This window comes from Peromyscus maniculatus, chromosome 21, assembly GCF_049852395.1.
Source record: "Peromyscus maniculatus bairdii isolate BWxNUB_F1_BW_parent chromosome 21, HU_Pman_BW_mat_3.1, whole genome shotgun sequence".
Lineage (NCBI taxonomy): Eukaryota > Metazoa > Chordata > Mammalia > Rodentia > Cricetidae > Peromyscus > Peromyscus maniculatus.
Genome location: NC_134872.1, coordinates 26464756 through 26487416, shown reverse-complemented (window position 1 = coordinate 26487416; position 22661 = coordinate 26464756). Strand labels below are relative to the sequence as shown.

Here is a 22661-nt window from a genome sequence, read left to right as displayed (position 1 = left end):
GGAAAACCTCACTAAGACACATAATCATTTGTAAAAGATGGCCGACGGAAGCCCAAAGGTGGAAGGGGATTTCTCAGGGCTGGAGAGCCAGACACAGGAAGCTGAGACTCTGACAAGGGCTCCTCACCCCACGGCAAATGCCACCATCCCATCCTGGAGAGCAGTGGACATCTCACGTGCTTCAGAGCTCTGACGGTGTCTTCTAAACGATCTGGCCTCCAGAGGTGCAGAAAGGGAGGAAGACGTGGGCTGGCAGCCCCTTGAGCAGTCTAGGCCCTATTTCTCTACCTAATCCCGTGGTAAAAGATGACCTTGCCTTGTGGGACCCCATGTGGTCACTGAATAAAGACCATATCCTCTCCTCGTGGGCTCCATGTCACCGGAAGCTCCTGTGCACTCCTGTTCCCATCATGAGCATCATCATCATCATCATCATCACCATCATCACCAGCATCATCACCACCATCACCATTGTTGAAACCAACAGTTATTTTGAGTCCTGCATGTGTCAGGCCCCACGTTGAGCCCAGCTATCCCAAACTTCTGTACTATCATTATCTCTCATTTACATGAGGTCTAGAGACGGACTCATAGCCCCAAGACTAGGCAGGAACAGAACTGGGCTTTCTGAGATTAGAACTTGGGGTGTTGGAGGTATAAGGCCACACTTGAAACGGCTGGGTTATCATGCCTCTCTCATGGTGTGCCAATTGCTCCCCATGGCCACTGCCGGGCAAGCATCATTCTACTGACCGTACAGCCCTCACAGGACCATCCTCCTGTACAATGGGCCAGCCAGAGAAATTCAAGCAGGCCCTTGACTACCACCCCCTACAGGTAGGTTCTGGCATCTATGTCTTATGATGATGGAGACTGATGCTCACAGGCATCAAGGACTCTGCTGGGCTGTAAGTCTGTCTGTCTGGTCCCTCACGGGAGATCCAATCACTGCTGAAAGGCATTGTAAACGAGTCAGGCATCAGAGCTGCCAGTCATACCTCCAGGACTGATGAAGTTATCTCAGAGGTGGCGATCCTGAGCAGGAGAAGATGGGCAGGGACAGAAGGGAGCCCACCTTGGGAGCCTGCTGAACCCAGGCAGCGTTTGCCCCCTGGCATTATTGTCACCAACCCAGAGTGGAAGTGGAACTCAAATACCAAAACTGTCACATCCTGGTTGCAGGACCCCAAGGGAGTGTTTATCAGTAATATCTGCGAGTCCAGTGACATTCTTTAGCCACCTCACTGTTAACACAGGTCTAATCTTGAAATTTTTCAGCTGGCTAAAGAGGCTTAAAAATCATGTCAACGACGTAATGACGCCTGCTACCACATGGATAAATCTTGGAAATGTTCAGTGAAATCCACGGGGGTAGAAAGGAGGCTGGGCTGACCTAGGGCTGGGGGTAGTGGTGGTGGTGATGAGGTACTGAAAAAAGGTACCAGGTCTCTTTTTGAGGTGATAACAATGTTCTAAAATTGGTTACTAAGATAGCAGCACAACTCTGCAATGATAACAAAAAACTGTCGAACTGTGCAGTTTAGATGGAGGAACTACTTAGATGGGTTAGAGTTCAGTCAAGTTGCTCCAAACTTAGGTAAGAGCTTTGGCACATTCAGCACCCAGCTACATAGGCATCCAAACACCCGAGCACCCTGAGGTCTCCACCGTGTCCCCACTGAGTCTGAGGCTTATCATGCCACACATTTAGTTATTTTATTATTGAGACTGGGTTCCCCCCCACACACACATTGTATGGGCTGGCTTTAAATTCACTCTGTGGCCCAGAAAGGACTTGAATCTGTAATCCTCCTGCCTCTGCCTTCCGCATGCTAGGATCACAGGCATAAGTCACAACCCTGGGCTACCATGCAAGTTTTCACACGTGTAGGACACATGCCTCTGAGTACTGTGTTATTTCTAACTGCATATACATAACTAGTATTGTAAACCCTTGGTCATTGCTTTCCCTCCCTAGCGTAAACTCTGTCCATGGACTTGATCAGCTCTGGTAATAGCTGACTCATGCTCCCTGTGGATGGTAGCTCCGTTGATGACATTGTTACACTGTAATGGCTCCATGGCATCCCTGGCCACTCTGATGCCACTGTTACACTGTAACTCTCCATAGCATCTCTGGCCACTCTGATTCTATTGTTACACTATTGTTACACTGTAACTCTCCATGGCATTTCTGATGCCATTGTTACACTGTAACTCTCCATGGCACCTCTGGCCATTCTATTGTTATACTGTAACTCTCCATGGCATCTCTGGCCACTCTCTGGTCAGATTATAGCCCCGTCCCCCCCTTCCCCTTCCCCTTTTCTGCCATCCTTTACCTTGCAGCAGACACAATGCTGCCCATCCATCTTTTCATCTCGCACACATGCGCACTTTTTTCTGTGGTGCCTTGGTGGAGAGCAGCTGCCACACACATGCGCACTTCTCCAGGCTTTGTCTAGGAGGGGAGCCACCCTGCCAGGCAAGCCTTCCCTTCGCCAAATGCTGCCAAGCTGGGGTTCACCGTCACCCACTCTTCATATATATATATATGAAGATACCAAGATCCAGAGACAGAAAGCCACCTGAGTCCCTCAGGGTCTGGAGCAAGCTTTCTGGGCTTTTTCTTCCCTAGAATTTTCTATTTCTTTATTTTTATTTCCTTACAAATCTCCGTGACCACCCGGGTGGACTGTTATCAGAGCTGCTCTAGGAGAAACACATTATCAGCATCGTTTGGAATTGCTTTCAGGAGGAAATGGGGGAAGAAATATACCTCAGAGGATTCCCCCAGGAGCCCTAAAACACAGGCCAAGGGCAGGAGAAAAGACACATTTCCAGGAGCAGACACAGCACTCTGGCAGCTAGGCTGCACCTGGCCACTCCACAGCTGTGGGCTGCTGGGGCTCTCCCATGCTGGTCACCTGACCTTGTTTCCCATGAGCAGGCCGGAGCTGCTTCTCAAGGGCTTCTGAAACACAGAGCCCTCTCCACACTAACAGCCAACCTCCCTTCTAGTGAGCTCTCAGGGCCCAAAGGAAACATCTGGACTCGGCACCTGCGTTCTGGTTCATCTCTAAGCCCCTGCATCCCTGTTCCAGGTGGCCAGGGCTCCACAGACTTGTCACTCCCAGAGTGGACAGGTCACCAGCAAAACAGATGTCCCCAGGAGCATGCTGGGAGGACATGACAGATAAGGGTGAGGGTGCTGAGGATTTCTGTCTCTATTCCTAAGAGCCACGGGAGATGCTGAAGTGCTGGGTTCGTGAGGGCTGTGCATTAACTTTACAAAACACCATCTGGCTTCTTTATGAAGGGTTGAAAGTGGCCAGGTCAGCAGGCTCCTGCAGTATGTGAGGTGACACACGGTGGCACTCTGGACAAAGTGATGCTTGTGGATATGGAAAGATCAAAATGGAACCAACGGTTCTTTTGTTCTTTGAGGCGTGTCTCTCTATGCAGCTCAGGCTGGCTTAGAACTCACTATTAGCTGGTCTCCAGCTTACAGCCATCCTCCTGTCTCCGTCCACCTTCTGAGTGCCAGGATCGCAGGGTTACAGCTGTGGACCACCAGGCCCACCTTCAGCGGCAGTTGTGACCGATGGGATGTGAGGGAAAAGATGGCGTCACAGGACCCTACCTACGGCTTGCGGCAAGATGGCTCAGCAGGGAAATGGCACTGATCGAGCCTGATGACCTGAGTTTGGATCCCCAGGACCCATGTGGTGGAAGGAGAGAAGTGACTTCTGCAGATTGTCCTCTGAGACTTCCACAGGTGCATTATGGCATGCACATTCACACACACACACACACACACACACACACACACACACACACACGCGCACGCACGCACGCACGCACGCACATGCACACGCACACACGTACACACAATTAATTTTTAAAACCTGTTTAGGTACCGGGCAGCATGCCGAATTTTGAGAAGGCATGGAGTGGGGCAAGATGGCTGCAGTTGTGCATCCCTGCGGAAGGATGGCCGGTGAGACACACCTATTCGGTGCTGAGGAGGCTACCAGCATGCTTTGTGGGCAGAGCATTCTCTCTGGCTAGGAACCCCACCAAGGACGCTCCCACTTTATCATTCCCACGCTGATACTGCTCTCAAGCATCTACAGCACCCACATCAGACAGCTGATGGGCTAATGACTGCAGCTTAGGAGAAACCCCAGCAAGGGTGACCTCCTGGGTCTGCTCCCACTTCCGATTTCAGACACATAACTAGGAGGTTTCACCTGGATCATGCGCTGAGCCTGCCTCAGGGGCTTTCACATAGCAAAACTAAGGGACGTGGCAAAAGTGGGAGGCGATGGGGGGAAGGCCCTGCAGAGGTGATAAGGCGGCAGGATGGGAGGGTTGAGAGTTCAGCAGGGAGAAGGTGAGAACAGAAACTGAAGAGGGACTGGGGGTGGGGGGCGGTGCATGGGTCAGAAGGTCCCGCCCAGGTTTACTGAGAGATAAGGGGAACAGCTGGAGATTGGCGGAGACCAGGCTAGAGAGAGAAGGTAGGCGTGGCATTGGGTTGTGAGCACAGGGGAGCCACAGATGGTGTTGGAGCAGAGGAGCGGAGTGCAGTGGGCAGAGTTAAGGAGCCATTGAAGCTGCTGCTGCTGCCCGCTCACAGCAGCAGGGCACCGCAGTCACTGTGGGACTGAAGCTGGCTGTAAGGGAGCTCAGGAGAGGGGAGCGACGAGGCTGACACTGCCGGTGAAGGCATAACCTTCACACCGCAGCAGAAGCAGGGTGAGCTGGAACATCCATGCTAGCAGGAAGCATGTAATGCAGTGTGCCTAGCTGAGCATGGGGAACCGCTCCAAGGACTAGCCACAGATGACTCAGAAGTAACCTGGCAATTATTTGCAGGTTCAGCAGAGTTTTGGAACTACCGGAAGACTGTTGTCTCTCTACTTTGAATGACTTCCCTGCTGTAACTCCCTCTACTCTGCAATCCTCTTTGGCCGAGGTACCAAGGGAGCCTCTGGTCTTCCGCCTCTTGTTTCTTGGGTTCGCTAAAACGGGAATAAGGGCCACAGAGAGAGGACCCTGTCTGTGGATTTGCTCAGCTGCCACTCAGAAGTGGTGACAGGAGCCTAGTTGAGACCAAAGCCCTGGCCACAGGCTCTACCCATGTTGGCTGTTGGGGTCAAAAATCTGGAGCCAGGAAAAACAGGGCAGGGCTGGCCAAAGAAGAGGTTTAGGGTGTGTGGCAGCAGCTGTCACCACCCATGGAAAGTAACCAAGGGTCATGAGAAAACAAAGTCCTATTCCTGCGATGGCAATCTTTGGTGCTGGAAGGGAATTCTCCTGCCTTGGAGGCATCATCCACAACACAACGACTTATTGTTCTGAAATACACATTGGACTGGACCACATCCTTCCTCCCCAAACCTTTCCTGATGATACATTTATGCTCTGTGAGGAAGCACAGCCTGGGTGCAAGACGCAGCTTCTGCTCACCATTCCTGCACCCACAGCAGACATTATTAAGCGATTACCACACTTTTTGATGATCTGGATGCAAGATGCCTCGGGCACTGGCCTCCAGGCAGTCATTACCAACTACTCTGATTTGGATATGACGTGTTCCCAGAGTTTGAACACTTGGTCCTCAGCAAGCAGTGATGTTTGGGGAGGGGTGGTGGGACCCTTTAGGAAGTGGGCCTATGTAAAGGAAGTGATGCAATAGGGAGTGGGTCTTGGCGATTACAGCCACTTTTCTATATCTGATCCAAGCTCTCTGTCTTCCGGCCAATGCCATGTGAACAAGCAGCTACTCAGATTCCTGCTGCCACCACGCCTCTTCATCCGCCATGCTTTCCCCCACCATGACAGACTGTATCATCCCGAACCGTGAACCAAAACAAATCTCTCTCCATTAAGCTGCTTCTGTTGAGGTACCCAGTCAAAGAGGAAGAAAGTAAGTCACAAGCTGTCAGTCACCCTCAACATAATGTCTGAGCAGAGCCTGGTTCCCTGCACCTTTGACATCTTTCTACCCTAATCTCTGCTCATCTGTTTCCTGTCACCACTCTGGGCTCCAAGTTCCTTAAACTACTGGTCAACCTCAGATGCACCCACCTCCTCATTCCTCAAAGCTTTTGTTCTGGGCATTCTCTAGAAGGACCTGCGATCCAACTGTTAGTGAATCTTCAATGTTGTTTCTCCCACCTTCCATGGAAATAAATACTTACTGACTGGCCTTCTGGACTTCACTGGCCTTGAACTTGCCATGTGGCTGAGGTCTACCTTGAACTCCTGATCCTCTTGCTTCTACCTCCTCAGGGCTAAGATTACAATCTGTACATGAACCACTCAGCACTGGTCTGTCCGGCTTTCCATGGGCCATCCTGTAAGTAAGGTCTGGCCAGAGGTAGGTGAGCAGGACTGAAGGGTGGCTCTTCCTCAAGTTCTGACCACCTGCGTGTGACTACTGAGCACTTGTCCACTCTCCTTTTATGCCGGTGAAAGTCTAAGGAGCTGCCAGAGCCTCAGAGAAGCAATCTACAAGACACGGACAGCACAGCCACCTCCCTGCTCTGCACCACGCTCCTGTGACACACTCAGTAAGAGACATTTACCCTCTGAAGTTCCTTTACTCAAGACATCGGTCATGGTGGTAGATTAGCACCCTTATTGAGTGTACCCTCTAGCTTGCTTCCTTGTTCTGTACGGCCAACCTCCAGTGCTACCTCCTAGGTGACATTTACCTGCTGTTCCCTGCTTCTTGGGGCTCTCTGGTACTTCATAGTGCTCCTCACAGAATGTCTGAACCACATGGTGGCTGTGGCATCATCCACCAGCCTGGCCAAAGCAACTTTTCCTCTCCCCCACATCCATCTTCTAGTCATGTACCTGTCCTGGGGCTGACAAGCTGGTGGATGACACCATCCCACATTCCCACAGTTGCTGCCCAACCCCTCCAGCCTGATAGTCAAGACCCCAGCCTCCCCATCCTATAAGAGACTGGGCCTGGGCAAAAGGGACGGGTCCCATGGCAGCATGCCTGCTGCCAGCCCCACCCAGCCCCAGCACGACGGGCCTGAAGGAGCTGCTTCCTTGCTAGCTGGAGCCTATATTGTCCTGCTCCTCACGTGTTAGTAAGAACAGGGACAGAGAATAGGTGAATTTCCCTGATCTTTGTATTGGCCTCAAGTGGTCTAGGAAGTCCCACGGTACATATATCTGTTCTCAGGACCCTCCCCCTGCCCTGTGTGCTTTGTGAAGGGCCCACACCCATTCCTCAACTTCTGGCTGCTGCGGCCCTCTTCCCTGAGGCTTGACCTCTGGCATCCTGCCCTGGGCTTGTGAGCCCATCGCTCCCCTGGCAAACAGTGTATGCAGCAGGATGCTGAAAGAGAGCTATTTTGGGGCAGGGAGGATCTCAGGAGGATGCTGGCGAGGTCAGTGTAGGAAGGGCAGGAGGCAGGTTTTCTGCCCATGATTATGAGTCCTGAGACTCCTGAATGCTGCCCAGGGACCCAGGGCTGCCACCAGGAAGAGCACACCCACCACAGGACTCCAGCTTTGGCCTCTTTGGACCACAGGAACCAAAGGGGACAGGCATGGGTTTGGAGCTGTAGGATCTGATATATCAGCCACCATAGGCAGAAAGTGTTGATTTGATGTGTCCAATAGAGGGAAATTCAGGGCGGGCAAGACTCGAGGTAGAGTGCAGGGCAACACAGGTGAAGTAGATTGACCGTGGGTGGAGACTACGAGGAAGAATCTAATTACCAATTTATTGACATTCATTGAGCACCTACTGTATACAGGGATAAAGGTGTGTAATACTTTGTGTTTGTATATTTTACAAAGGCATCAGGAGCCACAGAGAGATTTGTAAACTCTAACCCCAAGGCAATGATCTGAAAGAAGGATTCAGGTACTGGGAGGGGTAGGAGAGGGATTTCCTGCCCATTTGAGGACTTGCAAGCATCTGGGATGCTCAGTTTCCCCTCACCTCTTTTTACCATGAGTTTTCATTTTATTTTCCAAAGAGGGTCTCCTCTCAGGAGTCTCAGGCTGGCCTCTGATTCACTATGAAGCAGAGGATGGCCTTGAACCCCTGGTCCTCCTGCCTCCACCTCCCGAGTGCTAGAGTTATAGGAATGAGCCCCCACAGCGAGTATATATATGCTGAGAACAGAGCCCAGGGCTTCGTGCATGCTAGGCAACCACTTTACCAACTGAGCTATGGTCCCAGCCATTTTTCAGCCTCTTGAGGGAGGTTATCCACCAATACGAGATGCTTGCTCCCTGCACACAGTAGGTCCTCACTTGGGGACAGTGACAAAAATAGCTGTTAGGTAGAGTAGGTGAGTTTCTGTGTTAAGAAAATTCTTTTCACTGTGGGGTGAGATGCCTCTGCCTTCCATAGTCAGCAGGGGCAGGTGATGACCATGGCCTTGAACATTAACCAATACTGCCTCCAATGCCAGGATATGGTAGCTGAGCAAAGAATTTTGGTACATCATTGACAGACATGAGACAACGGAGGAGATTAAGAAATAATGATGATGATGATAATAATAATAATATTACTGCTTAATATCAGGTAAGGCACTAAGAAGCCAGCTAACAAGCCTATTGATCTCCACCACGTATTTACCAAGTGACCTTGATCCTTGTTTCAGACAAAGCAACTGAGGCACAGAAAGGTCAGGAAACTCTGACGGCTGCACAGCGGATAAATGTCAGAGATGGAATTCAAAACCGTCTTCCACGGTGCCACTCTTGTCTAAGACAATAGACACAGTCACACAGAGCCCGGGTAGGCCCAGAAACCTGTCCAGACCCCGTCACCTCATCGACACCTACATCTCAGCTCGCTCATTTTGGCATCTCCTGGATCTAGCAGAAAGCTTTCTCTGGCTCTCTGGACTCCGGGGACCAATCTCCTAAGCCTCAGAGAGAAGGAGCTGGCTTCCTGGGGCTCTGGACACCCTTTTCATTAATCCAGACAGGCAGCTTGTGGGACCTGTGGCCCTTATCAAAGTGTCACACCTTCAGGGATAGCGCACTAGCCCATTCACGCCTGGCCACCAGGTACCTCCGTGGCTTGCATGCTTAGTGTGCTGTTGGGCCGAGTGGGTTTAAAATCACTGTGCAAACACATTTCAGGGTGTGTCTGTGAGGGCATTTCCAGAGAGGCTTAGCTGTGGAGGGTAGACCCACCCTGGGCATCACCCCACAGGCTAGGATCCCAGAAGGAATAAAAAGGAAAAGGTGATCTGAGAAACCTACCCCTCTCCCGCTCCCTCCCCTGATCTGCTGAGATGTGAACAAACAGCCTCTTGCTGCCACAGGCAGGGGCTGATTCTGGGGTTGTGCCTGGCCCATCACAATGGACTGTGCCCCCTCCGACTGCGAGCCAAGACAAGCTCTTTCTCCCTCTAGGTGCTTCCTGCCAGGCATTTGGTCACAGCAAGGGAAAAAGCGATTGATACATTTAACATCTGTCAGTCTCTCGTCCCTGGCTCAGGGAACCTGTGGGGCATTTCTAGAGGGTTATAAGCTTCTAAAGCCAGGGGAGGACCTTCCCAGGAGCCCACACGGAGCCTTTCCAGGGCCATTTACCCACCATAGTTACCTAGGAGGCTTCAGTGTGCACTAGGAGACCCTGAGCACGCAAAGCCTCCAGCTATTTATTATTATTATTATTATTATTATTATTATTATTATTATTAAGCATGTCTCTGTGTTTCCCCAAATCCTTTTCTTTCTGTCCCTTCCAAGGCTTATATCCCAGTCCAAAGAGTGCCCATCCCTTTTCTGTCATTAGCTTAATGAACACGGTCAGAAACTGGAGGAATCCTCACACACACACAGAAGCTGGATAAGTACCTCTCACTTATCAGTGGTGGTAACTGGTGACAGCGCACTTGAACCCAACACCGAATATGATGCCTGGACCGAGCAGGCCCTCTGTACATGGCTTTGAATACAGAAAGAGACAGCTGAGGAGCAGACTGTGTGAGCCAAGGTCCTGTGGCATCCCGGATCTCCTCATGCAAGGCCAGACAATAGCCAAAGCAGAATTTGAATCCAGTATATACTTCCAGCACCACAGGGCCATCCATCATTCAGGTGACAGACATTCTTGTTACCTCCTAGGCCTTCAGAAACGGAAGGCACGACAGTGACGTGGGAAGAAGAGTCCCCACACTTGCTGGGCTGATTTTTCTCTTGGACTCTGCATAGTCCATCATGAATTATTTCAAAACACGTCCGCCAAGTGATATGCTTTCACTTAATCTACTTTAGAGAGCGTCAGGTGTGGAGAGGAATTAATGAATGGGTGTGCTTAGATTAATGAATGATGGATGGGTACATGAACGGATGGAGGGAGGGAGAGGAATAGAGGAAAGGAGGGACGGAGGGAAGGATGGGGGACAGGAAGATGAACAGTAGTAGCTCAAGGAGAGGCAGCAGTCGAGCTGGACAGAAATACCAGAATGACTTCCGGGATGTGGGGCCTGACCCGTCCGCAGGGCTCCTTACCTGGTGGGCAGTTACATCCCGGAGACATCTTGGGAGCTTCCCGGCGTCTGCGTGAGTAGAACTTCCATTTCTGCGCAAAAAAGACAAGAGAAATCACCGGGAGCTGGCGAAGCCCCAGCCTTGGGAAGCCGTCCTGGGGGATGAAGGGGCGTGTGTGTGCGGAGAGGGGCCAATCAAGGGATGCGGGGTGGTGGGGGTGGTGGTGGTGGGTAAACGGGATTGTTCTGGGGTCAAAGCCTGGCAGCTCATCGTTATTCAGCAGGCTCTACTCAGGGCCCTGTAAACTAGTGGCTGCCCGTGGTGACTGGATGGCACATGTTTCTTAGCTCTTTGCTATTTCTTTCCTTCTCCACCAGGGTACCTGGGCGAGGACAAAGCCTTCCACTCTACTCACCCCCTTCAAGGCCAGCATAGGCAGGTGGACAGGGATGGGTGATGGGGGGGCTGGGGAGGCTGAACAGGCCCTAGATACCCCTCTCCACCAAACCTCTTCCTCCCCACTTTGAAACTACAGTGCCAATCTGGAAGACCCTAAAGAGGCGGGATATCTGAAGTCCCAGGAAGTTGTGTGCATGGCTGCAATGAAATCCATTGGTGCCAAATGGTGGCACATGGTGGACTACTTATGGAGGCCGGGGTCTATGTGTCCTCTCTGCAGAGGGATGTGAGCCTCACATGGGACTCTCACATGAGCCTTGCTAGGAGGTCAGCTTGGGTAACACAGGGGTTGACTGAGACCCCTCTGGAGGCCCCGCTTCTCCGGCTCCGTCATTCCCAGCCCACAGAGTGTATTTCATAGGCTTAGGCCGGCTCCACCCCACAGCTGCTTCTGTCTCGGGTGGCCATTCCACGATCCTGACACCTCCACAGGCTGCACTTTACCAATGGCCTGGGTTTTCCGACCCTGTCGCAGGGAGGCCAGTCTCCACTTTTTCCCATGACCCCTTCAATCCTGGGGTCTCCACCGCAGCTGAGGCTGCACCTTCACCCATGGTCTCCCCTGGCCTCTGCCAGCACCAATCCTCAGCTGCTGCTCTCCCTGACCCTGTCAGTCCAGAAGCTCTCATGCTGCCAAGACCAGTAATACGTAGGACACACACACACACACACACCCCAAAAACAAAACCAACCCCCCCCAAAAAAAAACCCTCTTACACATTTACCGAGTATGGCGGCCAGCAGGTGATGCAGCCTTAGCCGGCCGCCCCCCCCCCCCCCCCCCCGCACACACACCCCCGAAAATCCCCAAAGACTTCACCTCCATGATTCTGGGCTCTTCTTCATTACCGCTACTTCTCAGCTCTAGCTGAAGAGCACCAACTGTCCCAGCAGAAACAAAGGTTTCACTTGAGTGGCACTGGTCTCTCGCTAATCACTGCTGGCCAGACACCAGAGATTCTCAATTCAAAATACCACGCGGACAAGCCCGATCGGGTCTTTGAAGAGCTCTCCCACCTCCCTCTGGAAGTTCACAAGCCAGCCTGCAGCGGCTGCACCGACTTTGACAGCCTCTTCCGGGTTCCCACGGGACAGCCCATCCAGCTCAAGCACTCAAGAGCTTTGTGAGCTCAGAGTCCCAGACTTCTTCCACCGTCCTTCCCAAACAGCATACCCCCTGAACCTGGTACCAATGTCTGTCCTGGTTGGCTTTCTATTGCTGTGATGGACACCATGACCAAAGAAGTTGGGGAGGAAAGGGTTTATTTGGCTCATACTTCTACATTGTAGTCCATCACTGAAGGAAGTCAGGACAGGAACCCAAACAGGACAGGAACCTGGAGGCAGGGCCTGATGCAGAGGCCATGGAGAGGTGCTGCTAACTGGCTTGCTTCCCAAGGTTGCTCGGCCTGCTTTCTTATAGAACTGAGGACTACCAGCCTAGGGGTGGCCCCAACCGCAGCTGGCTTGACTCTCTCCCATCAATTAGGAAAATGACTTACAGGCTTGCCTATAGCCCTATCTTATTGTTCTCAGTTGAGGCTCCTTCCTCTCCAGAGACTCTAGCTTGTGTCAGGTTGACATAAAGCTAGTCAGCACTGTGGACCAGGCCCTCCCTCATCAACCATTAATGAAGAAAATGCCCTACAGATCTGCCTACAGGAAATCTGATGGAGGAATTTTCTCAGTTGAGGTTCCTCTTCCCAGATAACTCTAGCTTGTGTTACGTATACACACACACACACACACACACACACACACACACACACACACACACACCCCAAAAACATTAAAAAAACACCTGGCTACCTTCACCTTCCCTGCCTGGCAGAGGATTTCCTTCTGGTGACTGATCACCTCCCTGGGCTGCTGAATCTATGGCCAATTCTTGTCTTCCTTGACCTGTAGCAGTATTCACACACTTCTCTTTCCCCTCCTCTGTGTACAAGATTAGACACAGAGGCCAGGCAGTGGTGGCACACACCTTTAATCCCAGCACTTGAGATCTCAGGCCTTTGCTTGGGAAGCACACACGCCTTTAATCCCAGGAAGTGGTGGTTAGGCAGAGAAAGGTAATATAAGGTGTGAGGAAACAGGAACTCACTCTCTTTAGGCTGAGGATTTCGTAGAGGTAAGAACTAGTGGCTGGCTGCTCTGCTTCTCCGATCTTTCAGCTTTCACCCTGATATCGGGCTCTGGGTTTTTGTTTTTTTTTTTTAATTAAAGGACCATCTAAGTTTCAAATAACAGTAAGCAGGCATGGTGCTGAAGAAGGGCTGAGAGCTCATCCTGATCTGCAAGCATACACACACACACACACTGAGAGAGAGAGAGAGAGAGAGAGAGAGAGCGAGCAAACACTTGGGCCTGACATGGACTTTTGAAACCTCAAAGCCCACCCCCAGTGACACTCTTCCTTCAGCAAGGCCACACCTCCCAATCCTTCCAAACAGTTCCACTCCCTGGTGACTAAGCATTCACATATATGCACCTATGGGTCTACTCTTATCCAAACTATTGCAACGATTGATGACAGCCCCATATTCACACCTCTAGCCTGGACCTTCCTCTGGGTCATGTGACCAGCTGCTTGCCTGACAGCTTATTCTTTGCCATCTCAGAACAGAGTCCCAAGGCTGAGCCCACAGCCTGCTGCCCCATCCCTCCCACACAGGTCCCATCAGAGCCGACTCAGTTTCTCCCACCCTCCAACTCATCACTGATGACTCTTCCCCACACACCCTGCCAGCAAACGCCCCCATCTTGTACCTTGTAGACACACCCAGATCAGCCCTTTTCCCCAACCCCAGGCTACCACCTGCTCTGGGCACACCTCTAGCCCAATGACCTTGATAACCTAATGCCTCCACACCACATCCAACCTGGACCCAGAAGCCCGGTTCTCAGCAGTTGCCAGAACCACCATCTCTCCAGGCTTCCTCCTACCCCAGGGCCTTTGCAAGTGTGATTGCTCTCTTTCTAGAATGTTCTCTTTTTAGTTGTCCACCTGGCATGCTCCTAATGAGTCCCTCCTTGCTTCCTGTCCCCGTTCCACATACTTCCTGTCCCCTTCCCTACTTCATTTCCTCCTTTACATTTTTCTCTCTCTCTCGCCTATTGCCTCCCCCTTTGCCAACAGAAGATAAATTCACAGGAAGACAAACCATATGTTCTGTGTTCTTCGTCACCATGTGCCCAGTGCCTACAACAGAGCCTGGCACACAGCGGGCATTCAGGAAACGCTGGCTGTTGACAAATCAGGTGTCACGGTGAGCTCGACTCAGGCCCCACTGCAGTGGGGAGCTGGGGGCCATGGGCTATGACTAACTCAGTCAGGTGTTGACTGAAGGCCAAACCCCCTCAGAGAGGAATGAGTGACCCAGGTCACCAAGATACACCCTCTGAGTGACCAGCTTTGGTTGCTTACTCCACTAGCCCTGGCCCCTTAGATATCGTGAGGCCCTAGTGAGACACCCTAGATTAAGGCTGGAGGTGGGTGGGACACTTTCTGCAGTCTTGGTTGGGGCATGGACCCCAGCCCCTCTATGCTGAGGGGCCCTTCTGCTGTCTTGGCTGGCAGCCAGGGCCTCCTGGAATGCCCTGTGCGGTCAGGGCTGAAACACCACCAGCCCGATGGGTCGCAGCTATTAAAATGCTGGTGTCAGTATCAAAGGGAAGATGCCAGGCAGCCACTCGCTTCCCCAGAGAACACAGTTCCAACCCAGCTTAGGCTTAGGGGCCACTCACTCCCCAGGTCCTGGCTCCGGGCTCTTAAAGGGACCAGGCGTCTACCCAACCCCAGCCTCTGTCACTCATGGGTCCAGATGGTGGTAGAGGGTGGCGAGGCTAGAGGCCCGGGGTCACCGTCACTCCGGGGTCTTCCCTCAAGAAGAGGCTTCAAAACGAGATATTGTCTCCTGACAATATCCACGCTGATATTGAGAGAGAACAGCCAAACAGGAAGCATCGGTGATAGTCCCTCGCAGTTGAGGGTGACACACTCCATGGGGTTGGCTGTAGCTCAGTGGTATGAAGCGTTTGCCTGGCATGCGTGAGGTTGTGGCTTACATCCCCTGCACCGGAGAGAGAACGCCAGGGGTCGTGGGGGCACGTCTGTAATCCCAGCACACGGTAGAAGCAGGGGGATCATGGCAACGTGGAGGCCAGCCTGGGCTACAGAGTGAGACTGTCCCCACAAGGCGCCACCAAAACAACCAACAAAATGGGTGGGGATTATAGCTGTTAGCGGGGTGCCTGCTGGCTAGGCGTGGACAAAGCCCCAAGTTAAATCTCCAGTAGCCCACAAACCGGGCGCAGTGGTCCATGCCTCTAATCCAAACACTCAGAAGGTGGAGAAAATAGGATCAGAAGTTCAAGGTCATTCTCGGCTACACATCAAGTTCGAAACTAACCCGAGCTACATGAAACTCTGTCTCAAAAGTATTTTAGGCCAAACTTGGTCTCACACGCCTTTACTCCTAGCATTCAGGAGGTAGAGGCAAACTGGTCTCTGTGATTTCAAAGCTAACCTGGTCTACAAAGCAAGTTCCAGGTCATCCCTATCTCAAAAAAAATATTTTTTTTTTCTTTTAATGACCCACACTAAGTACTCTACACTACCCATGGTGCTAAGTGTTTTAGGGGGGGGAAACAGTCACATAGTAATTAATTTAATAAATGATCGTATGACTCCTATCTGTCCTTGGGACTACCTGGTGCTGTCACAGACTCCGGTGAACCATTTATTCTCTGTGAGGCTTTGCGGTATGGATAGGAGCTTGAGATGATGTGGTAGGGCCAAGCTTGTGGGTCCCATCACAACTTCCCCACTAACAGTTCTTACTAACAGATAAGACATCTGGGCTCCAATGCCCCCAGCCATAAAGTAGGGGTGGCTTTAGTTATATGTTGGACCAACCAGATGGCTGGAATGCTGGAGGGATGGAGCAACAAGAAGAGATGCTGGCCTTGAGGTTAAGTCAAGTTACTGCTCGGCTGGGGTGGTGTGGGCCACCCCTGTCCTGAGCTGATTTCGGGTGGTCTGCCTCTCCTACATGCCACGGAGGCGCTGGTGTGCCCAGGACACCTGTGGATACCAACCGGGTGAGAACTGACTGTCCTGTACTTCCAATGATCCTCCTGCCTGTGGCACGCCTGTTAAATCTGGGGGTCAGGAGCTGCCAGAGGTGAACATGGCTGTGGACACAACCCAGTCAGGCATCTCTCTGGTCTGCCCTTGGGACCTGCTCCCTATGGCTTTGAGCTGGGCCTGGGCAGAACCCACAGTAGGCGGCAGAGGCTTAAACCAGCACCCAAGGCTAGTTGTGTGGCCCGAACCCAGAGCAGCAAAGGGGGTGGGGTGGAGGAGGGGCCCACAGATAAGAGCTGGGAAAGGGACAGGCCCGAGTGTGGCTGTGTGCCCTGGTTGGGTGTAATCAAAGTGGAGGAAACTCAGACACCCACCCACACCCACTCAACCCAAATCAGACTCGCCCAAACCACTCCAGGGCTGCCGGCCACAAGGAGGCCAAGGAACTGCCCTCCTCCCTGTAGTCTTTGTGTGAGAGCCTGGCGTCTGATCACAGACTCCCGGGGCTGGGAAGCTGGGGCCCAAGCGTCTATGGGTGCCCAATGCAGCCTTTTCTAATGGCTGCGTGAGAACCACAGAAAAACACGACCTTCATTCCAAAGCTCAGGGAAAGGAGGTGCCTGTACCTGTGTGTGAGCTTTCCAGACCTCATATGGGGAAGTCCTTCCTTCTAGCTACCCCAAGGTCTGCCTGCTGCCTCTGGGGAGTCAAGGAGCTAGGTAGGTCCTGCAATTGGCTGTGGGTGGGAGTGGTTTGGAATGGGGTACAGGGCACCTCAGGGACCTGAGGAGATAAAGCCAGGGACAAGAGTCCTGGGTAGGGGGAGCTGGGGTTGCTTTCTACCTCTTTTCCTTCCTTCCCCACCCCGGTCGGGAGTGGAGTGCAGCTGTGTGTTCTGTAGAGCCTCGGGAACCAAGCGGGCCCTGGGACCCTGTAAGGAGTGACATGGGACAGTCCACGACCCCATTGTTAGCATGGCTGAAGCTGGGAGGAGCGAGTGACCACAGACCACAGTCACGGCCACAGACTGCCCTGGCCCATCACAGGGAGGTGACAGCCCTGGCCCATCACAGGGAGGTGACAGCCGAGCTGAGGCAGACAGCCAGGTGAGGGGCCAGTGCTGAGGAAGACAGGAAGCCAGCACAGCGGCGCACTTCTCAGAAACCGGGCAAACTTCATGTCTGGGTGTTCACTCAGCGTCTGCCACAACCCATTTCATGAGCAGGAAACTGAGGCACAGAGGGTATAAGAGTGCCAGACTTGACCCAGGAAGCCTGGCTTGGAGCCCATGCCCTTCATGCCGTGTCTGTGATAGATGGAGATAAAAATATCTATTAGCTAAATGCCAGCTAAAATAAAAACACATTAACTCCATGTGTGTGATTATGTGTGTGTGTGTATGTGCATGTGTATGTTTGGACATAAGTGTGCATATGTGTGTATGTATATATGTATGTGTGTATTTATATTTATATATGTATGTTTGTATGTATAAATTGTGTGTATATGTGCAGCATGTGTGTGTGTATGTATATATGTATGTGTGTCTGTCTGTGTGTGTATTATAGATGTGTGTATAGGTATAAGTGTATATGTGTATGTTTGTATATATGAGTGTGCATGTAGGCATAGGTGCATGTGTATGTGTTTTTGTGGGCACAGGTGTATGTGTTGTGTGTCTGTGAGTGTAGGCACAGGTGCATGTGTGTGTGTATGTGTATGTGTGTGTGTGTGTGTGTGTGTGTGTGTGTGTGTGTGTGTGTATGCAGGGGCACGGATGCATATTGTGTGAGGTTAACACAGGTGTCTTCCTTGGTTGCCTTCTAACTTATCTTTTGAGGCAGGGTCTCTTGTTGGACCTGGGCTTACTGACTTGGCCAGGCTGGCCAGGCAGAGCGCTCTAGGATCTGCTATTTCCACTCACCCAGCACTAGCACTACAGACACGTGCTATCATGTCTGGCTTTAAAAGACAAAACAAAACAAACAAAAACCATGGATTTTTGAGGATCCATGCTTTTTTGGCAAGCACTTCACTGACTGAGCCGAATCCCTGGCTCCTAATCCTTAAAGTCTAGAATAATCCCTCATAGAGGGTGATATCTCATGATTATCAATGAGGTGCAGCTCAAGGCACAGAGAGGCCTATCAGCTTGCTTAAGGTCACACAGCTGAGCTGGACTTGAACCCAACCATCAGGATCTGCAGTCTGGGCAGCACCCCACAATGCAATGCAGCTCCAGAAGCGACCGACGGTAGGTGAGTCACCTCTGGGCTGAGAGCAATGGGTGGGAAGCTGGCCTGGGCAGTATGGTGATGTGATGGGGGGGGGGAGGAGGAGGGAGGAAGAGGAGAGACAGACAGGTCTGTGGGAGGCTGGAGCCCAGGTGACCACAGATGATGTGTAAGAGAGACCTCAGACCCCTCCTCCTTTGATTCAGACACATAACTTTAGGGGCTTTCCATTCATGCTGGAAATTAGTGGGGGCAGGTGGGGGATGAGCCTAGAACTCTGTCAAGATGAAGAACACACTGAAAGTGAGATTTGACCAACCCTGAAATAGCCATGAGTCATAATAATATAAGGTAATGAGCTCCCCGTCACAGGGGCATGTAAGCTGGAGGACCTAGGCTGGCATTCCTGATAGAGCCCGTGGCTTCTTTCCTTTGCTCTGTGAGGCTTAGGGAGGGGGTGGACTCGAGGCAGCAGGGCCACTCTTGGGCCTCCCAGGTCGCCATTCCTTCTGCCGGGCCCGGGAATCTTCTCACTGGTCCAGAGTCCCGGTGAGTGCCTGTTCAGCTTGTTCTCTCCAGCATCCTTGTCTCAGATGTCTGCCCCTGGCCCGCCCCACAGGCTGCTCTATCAGAGCCTGACTCTGTGTAGACGGCCTGGGAGATCACGCTGAGTGCAACTGACGACTGTGATCGGATGTGATTGGGTGTCCGGGGCCCAGGACAGCAGCCGGGTAGCTAGGTCTCCCTGCGGTAGCTTACAGACCAGGTAAAAAATGAGGCTGCCTGGGGAGGCTGGCTGGCAGGGAGAGTCTGAGAAAGGAGAGCAGGGAGGAGAGGGAAGACAAGATGGAAGGGTAGACTAGGCCGCCTCCCCCAGAGGCCACTGAAGCTGGGGTTGGGTCAGGAAAGGAAGGGGCTAGAGAGGCCCATCCGGAGTGGACTCCAGCCATGTGGGGTTTCCCAGAACCCCACAATAGCCTCCAGAGGAGAGACAGGAGTCCAGTGTTCCTGGCAGGCTGGGCCCCGCCTCTCCCAGACAGTTCCACCCCTTTGTGCCCAGCTGAAGGGCCAGGGGAGTCTGGCTGCCAGCAGTCCCCTCCTGAGTGTCCTCAGGGCCATAGAGGGTTGGCAGGTCTGTCCCTAGAGTGACACATCACCTCGGCCACATGGGGGGAGGGGGCGGGGCAGGGAGTGTGGCATGGGATCTGCTGGGAGTCCAGATGACATCCAGAAGAGGTAGGGGCCCTTAGCTTGACTAGGGTCCTCCCCAGCCCTGGGCCTCAGTTTCCTCTGAGGGAGCCTGTTTAATCCCCTCACTGGCTGAGAGAACACCAGCTGCTCGGGGTGGGCAGATGTCTGCCAAAGGGAGCAGAAGAAGGGGCTGGGAGTGGGGGCCTAGTTCCATCACCCCCCCCCCACACACACACAGAGACAGACAGACAGACAGACAGACAGACAGATAGACAGACAGAATGATGAACCAGGACCGTGGCTCTGCCCATCAGATGACCCCAGACTCACGATGAAGCAGTTCCTGGTGTAAACAGTAAGAACCCGGCACTGCTGAGGTCAGGCCAGGATGAGGACGCTCCTTGGGGTCTTCCTTACCAAGACTAGAAGAAAGGAACACACCCGTGGAGCCATTTCTGTGGGCAGTAACCCAGGCCCGGCACCAGGCCAGTTCAGTTAAGCGTCACCTCTGTAGGGGCCAAACCCAACCCATCACCTCCTAGTCTTGGCCTTCAGGCAGGCAAGTCCATGCCAGTGGCCACGCCGCCTAGGTTGAAAGCTTCCACTACCGCTAACCAGTTACTTAACCTCTACAGGCTTCAACTTCGTTCTGTCAAGAAGGAAAAGTGAAAACAGAAAGTACATGTTAAGATTGTCGCACAGCTTTAGTGAGTCCGCAGGTGCAAAGCTCTGGACGGTGAATGCCAGGTCCACAGTGAGACCCCGATACACGTGGCTATGAATAAATACTGAGGATGAGTGGCTGCCTGTGACGAGTGGGGTGGCAGTGGTTCCTGTCACCATACCTGGGTGACTTCATCTGATCGACCACCACCTCTGTGCAGAGGACACTGACATTTGCATTATTCTAATCAGGGTCCTGAGTGTCACCCAACTGGTGGCAGAGGTCAGTGTGACACCAGATGCTGTGGGCTTGCCCACCTGTGTGCACGCACGCGTGTGCACAAAAACCTTGCCAAGCAGCCTTAGGAAGGCAGAGATGGAGCACTCGACCTTGGGGGTGGGGGCCGAAGAGGAAGATGCCCAGCTGCTTGGCCCAGGCAGAACTGATCAAGTAGAGCCACCCCTACCCTCCAGCCAGGGCCAGGCATGCTGCCAGAACATGTACCCTCTGTTGGCTGCTGTGACATTCTGTGAGCAAATGCTGAGCGCACAGCTGGGCCTGGAAGCATGAGAAGCTCAGCTGGCTGGGACGCCTTTCCTAGCCTCCAACAAGATCGTGAATCAGAGGCTGGGGAGAGACAGCTCAGTTGTAAAGCGTTATGAAGCATGGGGACCTGAGTTCGATTCCTAGAACCCATGTTAAAATCGGAAACACACGCTGGGCATGGTGCGCGTGCGCGCGCTTGTGTGTGTGTGTGTGTGTGTGTGTGTGTGTGTGTGTGTGTGTGTGTGTGCTTGTAATCCTAATGTTAGAGAGGCAGAGGCAGGAAGACCCCTGGGGATCACTGGCCAGTCAGCCTAGTCTGCTTGGCAAGTTCTAAGCCAGTGAGAGATCCTGTTACACTCACAACATGCATGCACGTGCACACACACACACACACACAGACTTGTCTGAGGAATGATCGACACCTCAGGTTGTCCTCTCATCTCCACACACTTGTTTATCTGCAAGCACGTGTACATACACATGTGATCTTCATACAGATGATTGGTAAAATCTGCCTACCACCCGCAAAGTCCCAGGCCACACTCAATAACAAGCCTAGAGACTCTATCCCTGTTACCAGGTTGTGTATGGACAAATAGACAGGACATTTAAAGGCTACCCAGAGGACAACACCTGGCCCATGTGGCTAAGTCACAGACAGCCAGTAGACTTTTCCTTGTGGATTGGCTCTGATGGGCTGGGAGTATAGCCTGGAGCCCTGGATGGAGAAGGATTGACCTGGCTCAGGGAGAGCATTTATTGAGTGGTTGGTAATGTCTGCCCCCATTGGGCAGGGAAGCCAGCAGTGTGTGCTATGTCTGCATTTCCTTTCTCTGAGCTAAATGTCATGTCAGGCATGTCCAGGAAGTGCCACAGGCAAGTCAGAGCAGGGAGGGAGTTCTCATGGCTCCAGAAATCTCTCCAGAGGACACTGAGAAGAGTCTAGAAGGATTTGGAGTAAGGGGGAAAGACAGCTTTCTGGGAGTGACTGAACTGTGAAACTGGTTTCCGGCTGATAGAACTCTGTGTTGGTACTTTCACTTCCCACCACCGTCCTGCAAGGGCTGGCTACCCAGTGAGCGCCTTCATCTTGCTTGGACCTACCTTGGCAAGCCTCCACAGAAGCCAGAGACTGGGACAACTCTCTCTCACTTAATCTATTCTAAGTAAACTTGGTCTTTAAAAAAACAAAAAAGCTTCAAGTCATGAAACAGCTCTCTTCACTTTGAATGTCAACTCTTGCTAGCTCTCTGGAGTTTCCTGGAACACTGCTGCAAGACTCCAAGGCCATGCATGCTAAGTGATCTGTAATCGATGGGCCATGTCTGCTGGGGACCCTGGAATGGGAGCCAGGCACACATGCGTCATATATTGACCACCAACGAGCTAGTAGCTAACTAGAGACTGGAAAGGGTGCCATGGAGGACACATGCTTCCTACATCTCTCCAGCAGGGATCATGTTCTGGTCTTTTGATACTAGCATGAGGAGCATCTTTGGACTCTCCTGTCTTCCCATCGCAGAGGAGCGAGAGCCCCAGACTTCACCCCCTGCACAAAAGGAGGCAGCAATTTGGGATGGACTCGGTGGCATGCTGGGCTTTGTTTGAAGGTGCCTGGATCTAGGGTCTGTCTGCTTTCTGAGGCTCAGGCAGCTGTCATGGGCCCGGGATGCTGCTGCACAGACAAGCTGCCCTGTTACACAGCCTGCTCCCTTCAGAACCCGCCTCAGTCCACAGCCCAGCGGTTCAGTCTCTTTATCCCGGCTTTGATCTCTCCTCTCAACAGCCCAATAAAAGTTCCCTGTACACATACCCCATAGACTTGAGACATTCTCATAAACTGGTCCTTTAGGGGTGTAGGGGTCTGCCTGCACTCCGTCAACATCTTGGCCCGGAAGTTTCTATAACTTCCTTTCCCAGGGATTCCCCAAGGTGGAAGGAATGAGTCACAGAGAGTGGGAGGGAGGTTTAGCGACATGGG

At 52.4% G+C, this 22661-nt stretch overlaps 1 protein-coding gene across 1 annotated transcript in view; it reads right to left on the bottom strand.

The window, feature by feature from the left end:
- LOC143269867 (collagen alpha-1(XIII) chain-like) overlaps nt 1–22661 on the bottom strand; it is a 53516-nt gene that overhangs the window by 25697 nt on the left and 5158 nt on the right. Inside the window, exon 2 of the mRNA XM_076557088.1 lies at nt 10519–10588. Coding sequence (XP_076413203.1) covers nt 10519–10588 — 70 coding nt within the window. The remainder of the gene's footprint in view (nt 1–10518; nt 10589–22661) is intronic.